Genomic DNA, 20,226 nt, shown 5'->3' on the forward strand with positions numbered 1-20,226 from the left:
GCCTGGTTCCCACTTGTCCTTCCTGTCTGTCAGAACCAGCCTTTATTTCTCTCCCCTGGGTCATTTAGGCAGTGCTTGCTTTGTTGTTCTGATCTTTGCTGTTTCAAGGAACATCCCTGGACTGGACTGAAATCCTCTCCCCTTTGACAGCACCAATGTTTCTCTCCCGGCCTCAGCAGTTTCTCCTTATTCACGCTGTATATTCAGCAGTGCCACTGGATATCTTCAGACCGTCACCTCACTGAGTTCCTCACCACATTCCCAGGAACCAGCTCTCCCAGTGACTCCTTTCACATTGGACTGATACTGATTGTCACATGACATTCTCCTTAGCACCACTGAGGAACCCTTCCCCTTCCCAACCCTTCCATGACCACGGTCTCCGCTAAGACCTGCTCAAATCTCTCTTGAGAACACCTCTTTCCTATTCTCATCCCTCTGTAATTTCTCTGCTCATTTGTTTGTCTCTCTAACTCTCTCTCTCTCCACCCCCCCCCCACCTGTGGTTGGTCTGCACCCTTCCCCTCCCTCAGCTCCAGCCCAAATATCCTGGCTTTGAGTTGACTAAAACACTTGCTTTTTCCAGGACTGACAATACTCTCACTAACCTCCCCTCCACTTTGCCCTTTGCTGTTTTTTTGAGAGGACAGGACAGCCCAGAGTATTTAATATCCCAGAGCTCCAAGTCAGGTATCTGTTCGCACTGTAACCCCAGTGTGTGTCTGGGTCCCCTCTGCTGTGTGAAGGTTATACTGCACAAACCAGACTCGGAATGCATTGTCTGTTCTGTAACGCCAACCCAACAGCTTCACCTGTTGCTCCCGATTTTCGGAAGGTTGCTTCTCTGAGTATTGGTGAACCTTTGTGCCAATTCCTCATGTTCTCTCCTGGTTGCCACATTCCTATTGGAGTCAAACTTCCCAAAGAACAGGAGGAAAATACAGTGACTGGAGTCCCAGCTCTGTACATGTGGTACCCCAGCTTATCCAGGGGCTTATCTCTTCCTGAGCCATTCCCAGGGATTCAACAATCAGCACCCGCCCCTCTCTCACCCTGATTCCAGACATGCCTCCTCTTCCGATTTTCTACTCACATGGCACTGGCCCTAATCCAGAGATTACTCACTTGCTCGTTGTCTAACCCCTGACCACATGCCCCTGCTTCCAACCTCAGAGAATATTTCTGGTGGACACCATTTGCTCGATAATTGTATACAGTCAATCACTTCCTCTCCTGCCACAGGAGTAAACATGAGAAACCCTTTTGTCTGAACCAAGCAGCTGACACTATCTCTTCAAAAGCATCTTGCAAACACTAGTGGCTGTGCAGGAGGATTTGGAAATCTTCAAAGACAGCCAGAGCGTCATAGCGATGTACAGACCCTTCTGTCCAACTGGTCCATGCCGACCAGATATCCCAACCCAATCTCATCCCACCTGCCAGCACCCAGCCCATATCCCTCCAAACCCTTCCTATTCATATACCCATCCAGATGCCTTTTAAATGTTGTAATTGTACCAGCCTCCACCACTTCCTCTGGCAGCTCATTCCATACATGTACCACCCTCTGCGTGAAAAGGTTGCCCCTTAGGTCTCTTTTATATCTTTCCCCCTCTCACCCTAAACCTATGCCCTCTAGTTCTGGACTCCCTCACTCCAGGGAAAAGACCATGTCTACTTCCCCTATCCATGCCCTTCATGATTTTATAAACCTCTATAAGGTCACCCCTTATCCTCCGACGCTCCAGGGAAAACAGCCCCAGCCTGTTCAGCCTCTCCCTGTAGCTCAAATCCTCCAACCCTGGCAACATCCTTGTAAATCTTTTCTGAACCCTTACAAGTTTCACACCATCTTTCTGACAGGAAGGAGAGCAGAATTGCACACAATATTCCAACAGTGGCCTATCCAATGTCCTGTACAGCTGCAACAAGACCTCCCAACTCCTGTACTCAATACTCTGACCAATAAAGGAAAGCATACCAAACGCCTTCTTCATTATCCTATCTACCAGTGACTCCACTTTCAAGGAGCTATGAACCTGCACTCCAAGGTCTCTTTGTTCAGTAACACTCCCTAGCACCAGAGGCACAGGTTCAATTCCCGCCTCAGGCGACTGACTGTGTGGAGTTTGCACGTTCTCCCTGTGTCTGTGTGGGTTTCCTCCGGGTGCTCTGGTTTCCTCCCACAGTCCAAAGATGGGCAGGTCAGGTGAATTGGCTATGCTAAATTGCCCATAGTGTTAGGTGATGGGGTAAATGTAAGGGAATGGGTCTGGATGGGTTGCTTGTTGGGCCAAAGGGCCTGTTTACACACTGTAGAGAAGCTAATCTAAAAAAAAATGCAGCGCCTCCCATTTATCTGAATTAAATGCCATCAGCCACTCCTCAGCCCATTGGCCCATCTCCTCAAGATCCTGTTGTAATCTGAGGTAACCCTCTTCGCTGTCCACTACACCTCCAATTTTGGTGTCAACTGCAAACTTACTAACTCTACCTCCTATGTTCACACCCAAATCATTTATATAAAGGACAGAAACATGCAGTATCTGGGTCCCCCTTTTCTGCAATTCATGTCGAGAGACACCCAGCTGCCTCTACAGTGACACACTACCAATCTGTTTCCCAATTAAATGGTAAGTTACCCTTATATTTTACTGTCCAAGCTGGACAATCTCCCACTTATCCACATTAAACTTGATCTGCCAGATTCCAGTACAATCCCCATGGTGCTGAGTGGATGACCACTTTCCCAAAGGTAGGAATTTCAGGAGGAAATGCTGGTCTCACCAGCACTACCCACAGCCTGTGAAGGGAAAACACCATGGCTTTCTGAGCCTGCGTTTGGAACATATCCAGTAGATACAAAGGAATAGTCAGTCACATGGAGATGACATCCAGCTATAACACAAGACAAGTCTTTTTCAATTCATTTATTTTCATTCATCATAATCACAGCATCCTGTGCATCTCTCTCGGTTTCACATTCAAGCTCCGGTTCAACTTTAAAAAAAAACCCGATGAAATGTCCTTGCAGTGGAAAGTAAGTGACCTCCAGGGGAAAGAAAGACCTGGTGTGGATTGTGGAGGAATTGAAAATGCCAGTTCCCCAGCGTTGAGGAAAGTGCTGCAGAGTTGGCACAGAGTAAAGGAGGAGGGAGCATGCTCACAGCCAGGAGGGTTGAGAGGGAATTCTGGAATTAGCACACTGGAATTAGGGGGGGGTTTCACTAACTGAGCCAGGCCAGCTGATCTCAGGGCCCACCAACCTGGCTGGCTGCAGGACACAGAGTGGGTCAGAACTTCCAAGGCAAATGGCAGTCTGCTTGAAAGGATGAAGATGCAAGTAGACCCAAGCTGAATTGCTGCTTTCACAGAGGCCAGCTGACACCATGGGAACTGCCGGTCACCCAAAGAAGCCCCAGATTGGGTGAAGGACAGCCAGCAGAACATACGACCCATTGCTCAACGCAATCCTGGGAGGATTTTTTTGGACACTTCCCATCACCCAAAGAAAAAAAAGCTGCCAGATGGCAACGTTTACTGGGATCCAGCAGGAACAGTGTCCAAGTTCGAACCTTTCCTGGGGCCTGCCCCAAGAAGGTAAATGGTTCCAGATGGGGACATCATCCCTCTGTCAGTGTGGGTCTGCTCCCAGTTCATGCACACAGCTCTCAGCCTCAGGCAGACAAGACTCAGGTCTCCCAAAATCAGAATGCTCACCCCCGCACACACACACACACACACACACAGACCATTCAGCAGAAACAAGGATGGGACCTGGTGTCTGTTCTGTGCACTGGCCGTAAACCACAAACTCATTACACATCACAGCAAAGAAATGCCACATGATCAACTTGATTATAGGCCCCAAGGTTGCAATTATCAATGCAACAGATTTTTGGAAGGATACAGAGGGGAGAGAGAGCAAACAAGGAATTCTCTCGGAATGGTTCCCGAGATGGGGGTGATCTGCGCGAGGGAGAGGTTTTGGAAGCCGGGATGATTTGCCTCAAACAGGGACGCTGGAGGGAGATTTTGTTCGAGAGTTCACAAGGATCACCACCTGAATACAGCAACAAAAAGCGAACAGAGAGGGCTTGCCAGTGCAGGGAGTGGATTCCTGGGAAGCACTCACTTCCAGGAGAATTGGCAGAAGAAGCAGAGAAAAGATGCATGGGATTGGATAAAAAGCACGCGTTGCCACGATGGAGAATTCCCTGGCAGAAGCAGCGGAAAAGAAACAGGATAAAAAATCCTTGTTATGGAAAATGTGTCAGCTCAAAGGAACAAGGGTGCAAGGAGAAAGAGACAGATAGACACCACCCCCCCCCACCCCACCCACGCACACACACACACACACAGACAGACAGACAGACAGACAGACAGACAGGATGAACTGACTGGCCCTTTTGTTGAGGTGAGTAATTTGATGTATTACAATGGGCGAAAACATATTTGCACTGATTTGAGATGAGATTGGGAGAAATGGATTTGTTCTCAGTTCCTGACTTGGTGGATGTGAAAGAAGAAAGTTACGATGGTCATGTCTGAAAAACTCTCAGCTCTCCTGCAACCAAAGAGGGACATGTGGCCATTCCAGTCACCCAGTGTCATCTCCAGCACCAAACACCCTCCATCAGTCAGCACCTCCTCTGCTTGACCCTAACACAGGCACTCAATCTCACACGCACACACACACGCACACACACACACACACTCACTCACTCACTCAGAAAACTCTTTCTAGCACCATTTGCAAAGCTATGGTAAAGTTTCCAAGTTGTGACACTCCCATAGACCAAGTGTTCAAGGCCCTGGAGTGAGAGAGGACAGGATAGGGGCAAGTCCCCTCACAGAGACAGAGCTCCCTTTCCCAGGGAAGGTGAGAAATCCCTGTTCCTTGGCTGTGGGACAGTGAAGGCAGAGTGGGCAGGAGTGAGGAGAGGGCCTGTTACTCCCTTGAAGAAAAACACCGGGGGCATGGTGCAAGTCATTGGTGGGGGGCAGTTCTCCAGGAAACAGAAACTTGTCAGGTGATCAAACCTGGCCTTATCGAGGGGTTCAGACAGGAGAAAGGGGGAGACAGCAAGGGGGGGGGGGGGGGTGTGTGAGAGTGAGAGAGAGTGAGAGAGAGTGAGAGTGAGAGAGAGAGAGAGAGAGAGAGAGAGAGAGAGAGAGAGAGTGAGAGAGAGTGAGAGAGAGTGAGAGAGAGTGAGAGAGAGTGAGAGAGAGAGAGAGAGCGCGATGGTATCGACAGCGCTCAGAGAGGCAGGGATAACCCAATGGGGAACTGACCCAGCTGAGGCTCTGCAGCCTGCTCCCCACGGGCTATTGAAGAGAAATCCTCCAGATGTTCTTAAAGGTTGCAAAAAAACACAAAGGGGAAAGACTCAAGAGGAGGGGGAAAAAGGTGAGAGGATGGATCGAACAGCCTGGTGCTCTGCTGAGGATCTGAAAACAACGGGAAAGCCAAGCCAGGACTGTTTGACAATGCAGTGACTGTTAGACACGTTACCTGATCAGCAAGCAGCTTCAAGGAGGGGGAAAACAACTCAACTCTGAAGCTGCCACAAACCTCAGCAAGCAGCAAGGGACCTGTCAGTCCCTCTACATGGAGCGTACTGAGGCACTGAGGCCCAGGGAGCTGGATGGTCACAGCTTCACGGGGTCTCTCAAAAAGGTGAGAGACAAACAAAGAAAATCACAAACCACATCCCTCAATGCATACTTTGCTTGGAGAAAGATGACATACAAAATCCACAGAACAAATCTCAAACAAGAAAATGTAGAAAAATAGCAAAGATTGTGGCCAAAACCCCAGTCAACAGGTCCAAGGAATGTCTGGAGGTTGGGAGGAGGGGGTTTGGGATGTGTTTGAGGTGGGGGTGGGGGGGGGGGGGGGGGGGGAAGCTGTGCTGTGGAGAAATGACATTGATGGGAGAGTTGGCATTGGCCAATCACTTGTGGTCAGGATGCTGTTGAGAAAACGGCTGACAGATTGGAATGAACAAAAAGCCTTCCCTAAAAGGTGCAAGTCCAGGGACCAGACCATAGCTGACCCACACACATCTCCCTGCGAGACCAGGTTAGCTTGGGATATTTGACCATGACAGGCATCACCCCTGAAACTATTTCCCCGAAGCAAAGGGGACCAGAAATAATTGCCTCCATCAGTGAGGTCAGGACAGATCCCTGGGTTGGACACAGACTCCATTTGCAGCTTCCTCTCCCATCAATAGCTGTTCCTGGGAACAGAGCCGCACCCGGAGGGTGAGACAGAGTGGGAGCGGTGGGTACATCTCACCAAAATGCTCCATCCTACAGCCCACACAACTTAACAATTCCCGATTGGCAGGAAGTTCAAAGCTGCACTGACAACAGCAACACGCCCCAATGTGGTGGGTGTTGAAGGCAGTCAGCAGCAGGAATGTGGTATAGTGTTGAACTAGGGGAGGGGAGCTGAGCAAACACACAGGAACACATTGGAATGAGCAGCCACCTCCACCCCTCCCCACCGTGCAGAAACATCTCCACAACACGGACCTGCACTGATGCTTGTTCACTCACAGCCCAACAATTTCATCAATGATTAAAAGCAAGCTTTTATAGAGGAAACCTTTAAAAATAAACTAAACACAAGATACTATACACAAACTGTACAAGAGGAACTTTCCATTGCACATTGGCTTCTCGCAGACACCACACATCACCTTTAGCTCAGTCACAAGGTGAGCACATACAACGATATAACATCAGCAGCGGTGAGGTCAGCCAGGCGAGATCCACATCTGCACTGTTGCCTTTTCTCTGAGCCCATCCTCCTATTGGCCACTTCCCCCCCTCTCTGTTACATGTGGGCCACAAGGAGTCAGTCACTTGCTCCCACTGGGTACAGCTGCCCGAGACTCCAGAGCACATGGCTCTGCTTCCTAAACAGGGGAGCAGTTCTGTGGCTGGATCCCAGCCCAGCCTGACTCTGTCCTGCATTTGGGAAGCAGGGACTGTTTGGGAGCAGGAGAAAGACCAAATCAAACCCCAATTCCCAAATGACCGAACAGGATCAACATGGGGCGATGCCTGACCATGCTGAACCAGGGCAGATGGGCTTCAGACTGGTCCCAATTTCAGGTGTGTGCCTCTCTCTCTCTCTCCCCCTCTCTCTCCCCACCCCCCCCACCGTGCGTGTGCGTGCTCCCTGATTGTGTTTCGGTCCCTACTTGGCCTGGGTTGATGAGATGTGGAGTTGGTGGCACCCAATGTCCTTGTGGCCATGCTGATGTACCCAGTGACTGGTCCCTCTCATGACCCATTCACAGAGCCCAGTATTTCTCTGTGAACACCCAGGAGATGGGAGACCATCAGCCTCTTAGTGACTTAGCACAGTGACTTGAGGAAGCACACGATGGTATTCTGGTGTGGAAGCCCCACTCTGGGGAGGTGCAGATATCCCCCTTATGTCCCAGTGACTGGGGGACCATGGCATCACAGGTCAGCCTGAGTAAAACTGCACTTCCCAACAGCAATGAAGGTGGGGCATGACTTGGAACAAACTTGTTTCAATCTCTCCCAGGGCAGCACTCCCCCCCCCTCTCGGATTCCCCGGGAAAAAAGGGCTCGCCTTCAAACAGCTTCCTCCTGAGACACTGGGAGCCATCCCACCTCAAACCCGGGCTGACGGTCAGGGAACTTTGACCGACTCTGATCGTAAGGAGGAGACAGAAACACAGTGACTGCAACAGTCCAGATTTGGTCACTTCAACACAAGCTCTCACCAACGTCACAATCGTTTCTGACTGTTGGCTTTTCACTTTCTTCTTCATCGTGAACATTCTTCAAGAAATCAGTCCGTACCTAGGTACGGAACTAACTGGGTTAAGATGGCTGTTACTTGGACAGGAGGTGGAGATCCAGTCAAACCTTCTTGGCGTGGATGTGATGATGGCTGGGGTTTGATTCCTTCTCGGTGCTCGGGTAGACGCTGAGTCTCCGATCAGTTAACACTCACCGCTTGCTGGCCCACATCACGAGAAACCAGTCCCCTTCACAATGACTGCTGCTTTTTATGAATATGTGGCTCAGGATCAATTTTGTTTCTTTTTTTTTAAGTGCCTAAAAGCTTTATGTTGGATATCCTGAAGAGAATGAGACAGAGAGAGAGAAAAAGAAAGAGAGAGGTGAAAACTAAAGGAGAATTGCATATTCTGTCTGTCACGGCACAGGGAGCAGCTGAACACATCGTGGTTTGAAAAGGGCAAAGCTTTAGGCTACTTGGCCTCCCCTCGGGACCCAGCTTCTGCCTCCCCCCCAAACCTGGGACCCAGCTTGTCCTTCCAGGGGCCTGACTGAGATTTCCTAATGACCACAGCCTTCAAACAGCGAGTAGGTGGGACATGGACTGTCAGGAGTCAGCAAATGAATAAAACATGAGCATCCTTTGATACTTTGAGGCAAAGTATCACTTTTAAAGTGTGAACGCTTTGAAACATTACCAATTGAAAGGGAAGGGGAATGGGGAGTAAGCAGGATGGAGGTTTAGCCACTTGGACACACACAATGGTGAAGCAGGGCTGAATGCCTGAATGTTGCTTTGTTTGAAGGTTTGTAATGATGACAGATTCTGGGAGCGATCACACACTGACACCGGGATGGAGTGGGATCTCAGATCTCTCAAAGTGGCTCCAGAACATTCTCAAGGGAGAGGATGAGCAGCCAGAGGTTATTGTGCATGTTGGCACAAATGTCAGGGGTAGAATTAGGGATGAGGTCCTGATTACTGACCTAGAGAGCAAGGAAACAAAAAGTTAAAACCAGGACTTTGACGGTGGTAATCTCCAGGTTACTCCGAGTGCCACATGCTCATCAGGAGAAGAACAAGACGATGTGGCAGATGAAGGTGTGGCTAAAGAAAAGGTGCAGGAGGCAGGGATTCAGGTTTTTAGATCATTGGGACCTTTTCTGGGACAGAGGTGACTTGTTCAAGAGGGACGGGTTGTACCTGAACTGGAGGAGGACTAATGCCTTGGTGGCCAGGTTTGCTCATGCTATAGGGGAGGGTTTAAACTCGGTTGGCAGAGGAGTGGGCCCTCAACAGCAGGGAGGCAAGTGTGAGGCTGGAAGGAGATACAGTCATCAAAAATAGTTGGAGAGACAGGTCAGGCTGGAACACGATCGGGAGCAAGGAATGTCTGTTGGATTAAATTGCATCTATTTCAGTGCAAGGTGGCTGATGTACTCAGGGCCATGGATAGGTACATAGGACTGCGATATTATAGCCATTACAGAAACATGGCTAAAGGAAGAACAGGATTGGCAGCTTCATGTACCAGGTTACAGGAGGGACAGAAGTGGTGGAAGGAAGGGAGGGGGAGTTGCACTTTTGATTAAAGCGAGTATTACTGCAGTAATCAGAGTTGAAGTCACTGAACAAACATCCAGTGAGGCTTTGTGGGTGGAGCTAAGAAATAAGAAGGGGATAGTGATGTGACTGGGGTTGTAAATAGGCCCCCAAATAGTCAACGGGAATTAGAGGAACAAATATACAGAGAGATTGGGGGAGACTTGCAGGAACAATAGGGCTGTCATAGTAGGGAATTTAAATTTTCCTAACATGGACTGGGAATGCCAGAGTGTTCAGGGCTTAGATGGGATGGAATTTGTTAGGTGCATTCAGGAAAGTTTCCTCAAGCAGTATATAGAGGGTCCAAGTCAGGAAGGGGCAAAACTTAACCTACTGTTGGGAAATAGGGCAGGACATGTGACAGAGGTGACAGGGAGGGAGCACTTTGGGACCAGTGACCAGAGTTGTATTCATTTAAAAAGAGTTATGGAGAGTGACAAAACTGGTCCAGAGGATCAAATTCTAAATTGGAGTAAGGCGAATTTTAATGGAATTAAAAAGGAGCTAGCAGAGGTCACTTGGAGTAGTTTGTTTACAGACAAAGGGAGCTCCGGCAAGTGGGAGGCCTTTACAAGTGAGATCGCTAGAGTTCAAAGTCTATATGTTCCTGTGAGGGTGATGGGCAAGGTTGGCAGGAATAGGGAACCCTGGATGACACATTTAGGCTTTGACCAGAAACAAAGGAGGCATGGTTCATGTACAGGCAGCTGGGATCAAGGGAATCCCTGGAGGTATACAGGAAATACAGGACTTTACTGAAGTCGGAAATCAGGAGGGTAAAAAGGAGGCATGAGATAGCCTTGGCTGAGAAGATGAGGGTGAATCCAAAGATGGTTTTTTAAGTATATTAAAGGAAAAAAGAAGAACTAGAGAAAGAATAGGACCCCTCAAGGACCCAACTGGTCATGTCTGTGTAGAATTGCAGGAAATGGGTGAGGTCCTCAAATGAATATTTTTCCTCTGTGTTTCCCGTGGAGAAAGACATGATGACTTGGGAACTTGGGGAAGTTAGTGGTGACATCTTGGGGACAATCTATTTTACACGAGAGGAGGAGTTAGACGTATATGAATGTATGAAGGTAGATAAATCTCCTTGTCCTGACCAGATATATCTAAGAACACTGCAAGAGGATAGAGATAAAATTACAGGGGTCCTGGCTGATATTTGTGCATCATTGTTAGCCACGGATGAGGTCCCAGAAGACTGGAGGGTGGCGAATATTGTGCCCTTATTCAAGAAAAACCTGGCAACTATAGACCAATAGGCCGAACATCTGTGGTGGATAAGTTGCTTGAGAAGATTTTCAGAAATAAGATATACATGAATTTGGAAAGACAGGGTTTGATTAGGAGCAGTCAGCATGGCTTTGTGAGTAGGAGATCACACCTCACAAAATTGTTAGAGTTCTTTGATGAAGTGACCAGGAAGGTTGATGAGGGCAGGGTGGTAGACAGAGTCTATATGGATTTCAGTAAGGCCTTTGATAAGGTTCCACATGGTAGGCTGCTCTGGAAGGTAAGATCACATGGAATCCAGAGGGGGCAGCAAATTGGATACAGAGTTGGCTTGGTGATAGGAAGCAGAGGGTAATAGTGGAAGGATGTTTGTCCGACCGGAGGCCTGTGACTAGTGGAGTGCTTCAGGGCTCCATGCTGGGCCCATTGCTGTTTGTTATCTATATCAATGTATTGGATAAGAAGGTACAAGGCATGATTAGTATGTTTGCAGATGACATCAAAATAGGCAGTAACGTGGACAGTGAGGTAAGTTGTCAGTAATTGCAGCAGGACTTGGATCAGCTAGGGAAGTGGGCCGAGAAATGGCAAATGGAGTTTAATACAGATAAGTGTGAGCTGTTGCATTTGGGGAAGTCAAATTAAAGTAGGAGTTTCATGGTGAATGGTGAAGAAGTGCAGTAGAACAGAGGGACCTTGGAGTTCAGGTGCATGGTTCTCTGAAAGTGGAGTCCCAGGTAGACAGGGCAGTGAAGAAGGCTTTTGGCACACTAGCCTTCATCAGTCCGGGCACTGCGTATAGATGTTGGGAAGTCATATTGCAGTTGTACAGGATGTTGGTGAGGCCGCACTTGGAGTATTGTGTTGAGTTTTGGTCACCTTGCTGTAGGAAGGATGTTATTAAACTGGAAAGAGTACAGAAGAAATTTACAAGGAGGTTGCCTGGACTCATGAGTCTGAGTTACAGGGAGGTTGGACAGGCCAGGACATCTTTCTTTAGAGTGTAGGAGACTGGGTGGTGGTGGAGGAGGACACCTTTTCGAGGTGTTCCAGATCATGAGAGGCATGGATGGGGTGAATGCACTCAGTCTTTCTCTCAGGGATGGGGAATCGAGGACCAGAGGGCATCATTTTAAGGTAAGAGGGGAAAGAAAAAAAGATAACCAGAGGGGCAACATTTTTACACAGGGGGCTGCCAGAAGGAGTGGTTGTGGGAGGTGCATTCACAATATTTAAAAAGGATTTGGACAAATACATGGACAGGAAAGGATTAGAGGGTTATGGGTTGAGTGCTGGGAAATGGGGTTAGCATATATGGACAGTTGGGCTGAAGGGCCTGTCTCCATGTTGTAACACTCTGACTTTCAGAGAGTTGGATTCAGTGAGTGCTCCTGTTCAATGACTGACCATTCGGGTCAACTCTTTGTCCCAGAAAGCACAGTTTATCCCCGATTGTCCATCTAACTGCCCAGGTCAGAGGTGACAGGACCGACCTTGTGTGAAAGAAACACTTCATGGCTGGATTCCACTTGATCTGTTGGGATCACTGATTCTGTGTTGGCCCTGGAATGAAGGGACTCGAACATCCCTTCCTGGAAAGGACAGTCAGTCCAGCGGAGTCAGGGCAAGGATTGCTTACCGTGATAGTTCTGACGATGGGTAGGCTGCACCTATCTGGAAACATAGGTGTATGTGCGGGGTGCTGACTGTGTTCCGTCACCTTGTTCCAAGGGCACATTGAGAAAATCCCAGATCAAAATGGTGTCGTCATGTGAACTACTCACAATCTGGAACTCGTCGAACTGCAGTCGGAAAACTCTCCCGGAATGCTCCTGTTGTGAGGGGGTGATACCAAGAGAAAGGTTCATGATTAAACAAGGATCACCTGACCAGACGTCACTGCTCCTGGAGAGGAGAATAGCCCCGAAGGTACACATTGGGAACTGGAGATGGAGGAAAGCCATGTCGAGCGCAGCCAACGTAACAGCCCTCAAACCTGCTTCCTCATTCGAGAAGGTCCGGACAAATATTCCATGGGAATATTCTGAATCCAGACACTTTCCCACACAGGGTGGAACACCCTCAACATGTCAGCACTCATCAACTGCACTTCACAAACACCTCAAAAGGTTCACAATTCTCCAAGTGAAGGAGGTTCTCTCTCCCTGTCAAAGGTCAATCGGTTGGCGACGAGATTGGAACCCACCCTCCAAATGATGGAGTCAGCTCTCGGGATCCATTCTGTCAAACCCTCCCAGAATGAGAGAGATCACGCACCATGATTCCAATCCGGGGTTTGCGCTCTCCCACTGGGGAAAGACTGCACTTGGTGCTTTGTGCTGGGTCCCCTGTATATGCCATCGAAAGGCAGGACAATTTGGAGACAGGAGAGTCTTCTGACGATGCAATTACTCCATTCCAAGCAATGCTCATGTGAACTGGGGTTTGTCAGAGGGACGAGCAAGTGCAGAGACAAAAGGATACACACGAGGATACATACGCAGTGCTCTGTTTCTAACAGAACCTGGGCAATCTCAGCTGACAGGCAATGAGCAAGGTTCTCTCCACATGAGAACAGCTTTCCCTTTCACTGTTATTAAACACATCCTGGAAATAAAGACAAGTTTTGGACAACAGACAGTGCAATTGTTATCTAGCCCAAGGGAGGAAGGGCAGGATATTGTCAACAGGACAAGGCTGTTTCAGGGCTGTCAGAGGCTCACAGACCAGTGGGTGGGTGGGGGTGGTGCGGAGTGTAGGTGTGTGTCTCTCTCTCGGCCTTATCAGGTCTGCTGTAATCCAAGTGAGAGACTCACAGACATGTGCTGTCCTTGAGATGGGAGAGGACTCCTACCCAATGCAGCTCAAACAGCTGAAAACCAACTGGCTGGGAAGTCAGAGATGACTAAACGCTGCTCAGTGTGAAAACAGTGCGCTCCAGTGAGCAGGAGGTAACAGGAGTGTCTGCTTGGAGGTGATGCACAGACTATTCACAGAGCAAAGGATCTGTTTAGCTGAAACCACCTTCAGCTTTTATTCTGAAATATGTTGTAATCTGAGTTTGTGTAAGTCTCTCTGTGGGCTGCTTTCTCAACTCGGTTCCTCTCCAGAGGAAGCGAAACAATTCGTAGGTCAGACCAGTCTTTATTCCTGAAAACATACTGAGGTCCTGGGTCACCGAGGGTTGGTACAACTGCAGCAAGTCTGCCATCCACACGATCATGTTCAACTTCACACTGACAAAGATCAGAGAACATTACAGCACAGTACAGGTCCTTTGGCCCTCGATGTTGTGCTGTCCTGTGGAATCAATCTGAAGCCCATCGAACCTACACTATTCCATTCTCTTCCACATGTTTATCATTCATATGGTTTATCCAATGACCATTTAAATGCCCTTAATGTCAGCGAGTCTACTACTGTTGCAGGCAGTGCCTTGACTACTCTCTGAGTATAGGAACTACCTCTGACATCTGTCCTATGTCTATCACCCCTCAATTTAAAGCTATACCCCCTCGTGCTCACTGTCCCCATACTTGGAAAAAGGCTCTCCATGTCCACCCTACCTAACCCTCTGATTATCTTGTATGTCTCTATTAAATCACCTCTCAACCTTCTTCTCTCCAATGAAAACAGCCTCAAGTCCCTCAGCCTTTCCTCCTAAGACCTTCCCTCCAGACCAGGCAAATCTGGAATAGTGTAGTTTAGTTGGGCTTCAGATTGGTATGATAGGTCGGCGCAACATCGAGGGCCGAAGGGCCTGGAATGCGCTGGAATGTTCTATGTTCTAAATCTCCTGGTAAATCTCTTCTGAACCCTTTCCAAAGCTTCCACATCCTTCCAAGATTGCAGTCACCAGAACTGTACGCAATACTCCAAGTGCAGCCACACCAGAGTTTTGTACAGCTGCAGTATAACCTCATGGCTCCAAAACTCAATCCCTCTCCCAATAAAAGCTAACACACCCCTTAATAACCCTATTAACCTTGGTGGCAACTTTCAAGAATCTGCGCACCTGGACACCGAGATCTCTCTGTTCATCTACACTACCAAGAATCTTACCATTAGCCCACTTTGCATTCTGGTTACTCCTTCCTAAGTGAGTCACCTCACACTTTTCCACATCCACCTCTCAGCCCAGCTCTGCAGCTTATCTATGTCCCTCTGTAACCTACAACATCCTTCATCACTATCCACTACTCTACCGATCTTAGAGATAGCCACGAATTTACTAACCCATCCTTCGACACTCTCATCTCGGTCATTTATAAAAATGACAAACAGCAGTGGACCCAACACAGATCCTTGCCACACACCACTCGTAACTGAACTCCAGAAAGAGCCATCACCTTCCTCTCAGGCAGGAAAGAGCAGATTTTTCAGATTAGATTCTCTTACAGTGTGGAAACAGGCCCTTCGGCCCAACCAGTCCACACCGACCCTCCAAAAAGTAACCCACCCAAACTCATGTCCTGACATATTCTCCTAACTGATGCATGTAACACTATGGACAATTTAGCATGGTCAATCCACCTGACCGGCACACTTTTTCTTAAGGCTGTGGGAGGAAACTGGAGCACGTGGAGGAAACTCACGCAGACACAGGGAGAATGTGCAAACTCCACACAGACAGTCACCCGAGGCTGGGATCGAACCCTGGCACGGTGAGGCAGCAGTGCTAATCATTGAGGTACGTGATGGAGGAAGGTCAGCTGAGAGGTCACAGACACACACTTACCACCAATGTTCGCAGACAGAGTGTGCCAGCTGGCGAGCGAGGGTCTAAAGCAGCAATTAGGTCCCAGACTTTTATCTTCCTGGAAAATCAAACAGACTCCATCAACACAAAGACACACATCATCACGCAGTTTGTCATTTTCACATCACTGAGACAGGAACAGCCTCAAAAATGTGTTGCTGGAAAAGCGCAGCAGGTCAGGCAGCATCCAAGGAGAAGGAGAATGGACGTTTCGGGCATAAGCCCTTCTTCAGTCACTCCCCACATAAACCTGCAGCCTGTTGGACTGTGGAACGTACTGGAGTCATGTTTGTGATCGGACAATTACAGAAGCAACAAAGGGACTGGGTATTGTCCCTCTCAGATGACACGACTGGAAAACACAAGTTGGAAGCTGGAGTATGGGGAGAAAAAGCAGCCAGTGATTTATTTTCCTCTGGATTGGAAGGCCACGTCTTCCTGGAGCAGGGAAATGGATACTTGCTCAGACAGGTCCAACCAGGAGATTGGATGTTAAACTGGGATTGGCTAAGCTGCTGTTTATCACAAATCGGAGATGTTCACACTCCTCCAGACACACAGCAGCTCACTGTTTTAAACGGGGAGTCAAAACTAAACAGGAGACATGAAAGAAAGATAGATTCCTCTCAAAAAAAATAAAGCCCCAACTCCATCCAAACAGCACACAAATCAATAAGCACTTAGCACACAATGTCACGGTCAATACACTTAGAAACCGAAATGAAACTGAAACCAGACCCTGCACCTGCTCTGGACTTGAACTACAGAATGGATTTGGCCCTCTGAGTTCTCCCATCTGTGTTAAATCGGCTTGTAGCCTGTCTTATGTTGGAATGAATATATGCATTTCAACTTTTCAATGGATTGAGCTCATTCCGCACACTAGGAAATTAAAAAGCCATTTGTTGGCAAGTTGTGAAAGAATATGATTGTTTACAACAAATGGAATGATTTGCTCAGAGTGATTAAACTCAGCCTGAATGATTTTTTTTGTTCTGCATAGCAGTCTGTCAGATAAGTGGAGAAATGTGGTGGTTTCACTGGCTATTCACGCATTTCAAACACTGGGTCTTCATTATCAACACTCGCTCCCCAATAATCACTCATCCACTTGGAACACTTCATCACATATTCAATCCACTCTGCTGTTAATGCTGCACTGTGGGAGGCTCAGTGCTGAGGGAGGGCTGCACTGTCGGAGGGTCAGTGCTGAGGGAGTGCTGCACTGCCAGAGGGTCAGTGCTGAGGGAGTGCTGCACTGTCAGAGGGTCCGTACTGAAGGAGTGCCGCACTGTCAGAGGGTCAGGACTGAGGGAGTGCCGCACTGTCAGAGGGTCAGTGCTGAGGGAGTGCCGCACTGTCAGAGGGTCCGTGCTGAAGGAGTGCCGCACTGTCAGAGGGTCAGGACTGAGGGAGTGCTGCACTGTCAGAGGGTCAGGACTGAGGGAGTGCCGCACTGTCAGAGGGTCAGGACTGAGGGAGTGCCGCACTGTCAGAGGGTCAGGACTGAGGGAGTGCCGCACTGTCAGAGGGTCAGGACTGAGGGAGTGCCGCACTGTCAGAGGGTCAGGACTGAGGGAGTGCCGCACTGTCAGAGGGTCAGGACTGAGGGAGTGCCGCACTGTCAGAGGGTCAGGACTGAGGGAGTGCCGCACTGTCAGAGGGTCAGGACTGAGGGAGTGCCGCACTGTCAGAGGGTCAGGACTGAGGGAGTGCCGCACTGTCAGAGGGTCAGGACTGAGGGAGTGCCGCACTGTCAGAGGGTCAGGACTGAGGGAGTGCCGCACTGTCAGAGGGTCAGGACTGAGGGAGTGCCGCACTGTCAGAGGGTCAGGACTGAGGGAGTGCTGCACTGTCAGAGGGTCAGGACTGAGGGAGTGCTGCACTGTCAGAGGGTCAGTACTGAGGGAGTGCTGCACTGTCACAGTGAACATCACTGAAAAGAACAACAGCTCCTCCTTGTCTGTTGGATCCATTTAACAATGTCCCGTTGACTCGAAGTGTGGCCTGAACCCACTTGTCTCTCTATGGGATGGCCTGACAGCACACCCACACCATGGGGGATAGCTGGTCATTCTCAGATAATTGTGACTGTACTTCCAAACCTCTCCCATTGGACTGCGGTCCATCCCTACTCCTCTGGATGTCGGAGAGAGAGAGTGAAGGAATGAAAGGAAAGGAGTCAACCTTGGTGCTTACCCGTCATAGGCTCCACTAACTATTCGCTTGTTGTCAAAACGAATACACCGAACGAGTTCCTCATGACCCTCAAGAACCCGCAGACATGCTCCACACTCAATGTCCCACAACCTGCAGACACCGGGCCAAGATTCCAAATGTTAGCAACTCTCGCAAGGAAGGGCAGCACTCTCTCTCTGTCCCCCCAACCCCTCCCTTCTTTAAACCTGTCCCTTCAAACACAGCTCAAAGTCTGAGCTGTTTCTTTAGACGTCTCAGTCAGTTTTGTTTGGAGCACCTTGAGACCTTTTCTGATGTTGAAGGTGCTATGTAAACACAAACTCTGAGTGTTGCAATGTGCAGCCATTGGTTTGGGGGGGGGTGGCAGAGGTGGTGAGGTGAAGTGCTTTCCCAGTCACACCGCAGTTCAGCAGCCTGCATGAACACCTCTATCTCAGAGGGATCCAAATCCCACCTCAGTACAGGGGAGCCCGGGGAGGGGTGGGATAACAGACATCACAAACAGGCTCAATGCTCAAATCAATTCAAAACCTAAGGAAAGGATACACATCCGATTGGTAGCAATCTGATTGTGAGAATGTGTATCGGGTATGATCAGGTAGGGAAAGAGTTATGGTCTGAGTTTGTTGAAACAAGAGGTTCAGCTGAGCATGACTCAGATCAGATAAGAACTTGCAGTTAACAATGGGATGCTGGAGGCAAGGGTAATGGGTTAACAAGGTGGACAAGCAGTTATTATGTAGAGCCATTTAACAATATTGGAAGCATTCAGTATACAAGGTGAGTTTAACAAGGTGAAAAGTATTCATTCTGCTGAGCTGGTTAAGGTTAAGAACATTCATTGGGTAACACCAGATGGCTTAACCTTTGATGTTGATACTTGCTGATGATAATAGTCACCCAATCAATATATACATTGCCTTATCTGGATGGTCCTCCCTGTAAAATGACTGTATATTTCATTAAGAAACTGCTGTTCCAGAGAAGACCGGGAATCCAGGTCTCTGTGCACACAGGTGATCGTTCTCTTCCCCCCTCCAGGGCCCGGGATAAAGACAGAGGGAAAACCATACTGTGTCTGAGAGTGTTTTGCTTTGACTGAGGGTGAAAGCAGGACGATATAGTGAACACGAGCGTATGAATGGGGAATGGTGCTTGGTCAACTTGTTAGAGCGTTTTTGAAGATGTTACAAACAATATTGATACAGGAGAGCTCTTGTATGTGGTATACGTAGATTTACAGGAAGTTTTTCTATAATCCTCCAGAGGAGGCTAGTTAGAGAATTGAAAGCTCATCAATTAAAGGTAATTACTGGTATAGATGAATAACTGGCTTCCAGGCAGAAAACAGAAAGGAGGAGTAAATGAGTAATTTTCACGTTGGCAGGCTGGGACCAGTCGGGTACCACAAGGATCAGTAGTTGGGGCCCCAGCTATTCACAGTGATTTGAGGAGGGGATCAAATGTCATATTTCTGAATTTGCAGATGATCCAAACCTCAGGAGGGTGGAGTGTTGGGCTAAGTGAAGGGCAAGAACACATCAGTGGGATATCACGGGGTAAACACGTGGATTGGGGACAGTCGTTTGCGATTGGTTCAGACGGCCCGTGGTGAGCTGTGAGAGACATACCGGATTGTGTTATCAGAGGATCCACTGACCACCAGCCTGTCCCTGTACTGCAGGCAGGCAATCCCTCGCTTATGGCCATTCAGTGTTCGGACAAACTCACAGGAGCCAGTGTTCCACACCTAGGGAGGGAGAGGCATGGTGGGAGATCGGCCAAACCAGTTTACAACAAGACAAACAGCAACTGCACACTGCTTCAAACAGCAGGAAGGAACCTACAGTCAGAAGGAATATTCATTCTGAGCTTGGGGCGATTCTGAGAAACGGGAGCATAATCAGATGGCAGCTGATGGGGAACGGGGTTGGGGGGAGGTTTGCCAGGGAGTCGTGTCGGAGGTTTGCTAACATTGCCTGGCGTTCTGAGGGACTGGAGAATGGATACAGAGACAGAGACAGTGAGAGAACATACTAGGCGTTCCTCAGGCAAGTCTCTGCCCAGAAACCTGAGCATCGAATCCAGGTCAACAATCCCAATGCTGCGGGACAGCACAGCTGGGTGCTGGGGTGCATTCGGCCCTGCCTGCAATGCTATCTCACACCAGCTATGGCACAGTAAAAGCCTGCGCAGGAACGGAGAGTTAGCCTGGTCTCCTGAGGCAACATTAGTTTGGGAATTAAAACCACACCAAGTGTCCCTCTGGTTTTGATCTCATGACCAGTTTGGCCAGGCTGGATGGCTGTGGTTTTCACTTGAACAGGACTGACAAATAGGAGAACTCGCTGCATTGTAACGATAGTCGTGTTCACCCATCATTCTCAGGCAATGGGCCATTGACTTCACCTGCTTTGATAGAGACAGAGATCAACACCAGCCTGTGGGCTTGGCAAATGGACCACTCAACAAGACAGAGTACCTTCCAAATTCCAAGGGTATATCCATGGAACTCTCCCCGATGGGGAAAGGCCGGAAAACCCGAGTGATCAGTCAACGCCTGGAGCAGAGGGCTGGACAAAGCAGATTTCTGAAGCTCCTGTACTCAGTGGCTGAGACACAGCCAAGTGTTGGT

General features: G+C 48.8%; 1 protein-coding gene across 2 annotated transcripts in view; it reads right to left on the reverse strand.

Moving 5' to 3' along the window:
- Window positions 1-2,915: 2,915 nt before the first annotated feature.
- Window positions 2,916-20,226, reverse strand: part of LOC140459604 (F-box/WD repeat-containing protein 1A-like) — a 34,503-nt gene continuing 17,192 nt past the window's right edge. For both annotated transcript variants that reach the window (XM_072553884.1, XM_072553883.1), the window contains 5 exons: window positions 19,223-19,341; window positions 17,592-17,702; window positions 15,372-15,450; window positions 12,273-12,465; window positions 2,916-8,132 (listed from right to left, as the gene is read on the reverse strand). In XM_072553884.1, the coding sequence (XP_072409985.1) occupies window positions 12,304-12,465; window positions 15,372-15,450; window positions 17,592-17,702; window positions 19,223-19,341 (471 nt within the window). In that variant the 3' untranslated portion in view covers window positions 2,916-8,132; window positions 12,273-12,303. The remainder of the gene's footprint in view (window positions 8,133-12,272; window positions 12,466-15,371; window positions 15,451-17,591; window positions 17,703-19,222; window positions 19,342-20,226) is intronic.

This window comes from Chiloscyllium punctatum, chromosome 35 (genome assembly GCF_047496795.1).
Source record: "Chiloscyllium punctatum isolate Juve2018m chromosome 35, sChiPun1.3, whole genome shotgun sequence".
Taxonomy (NCBI): Eukaryota; Metazoa; Chordata; class Chondrichthyes; order Orectolobiformes; family Hemiscylliidae; genus Chiloscyllium; species Chiloscyllium punctatum.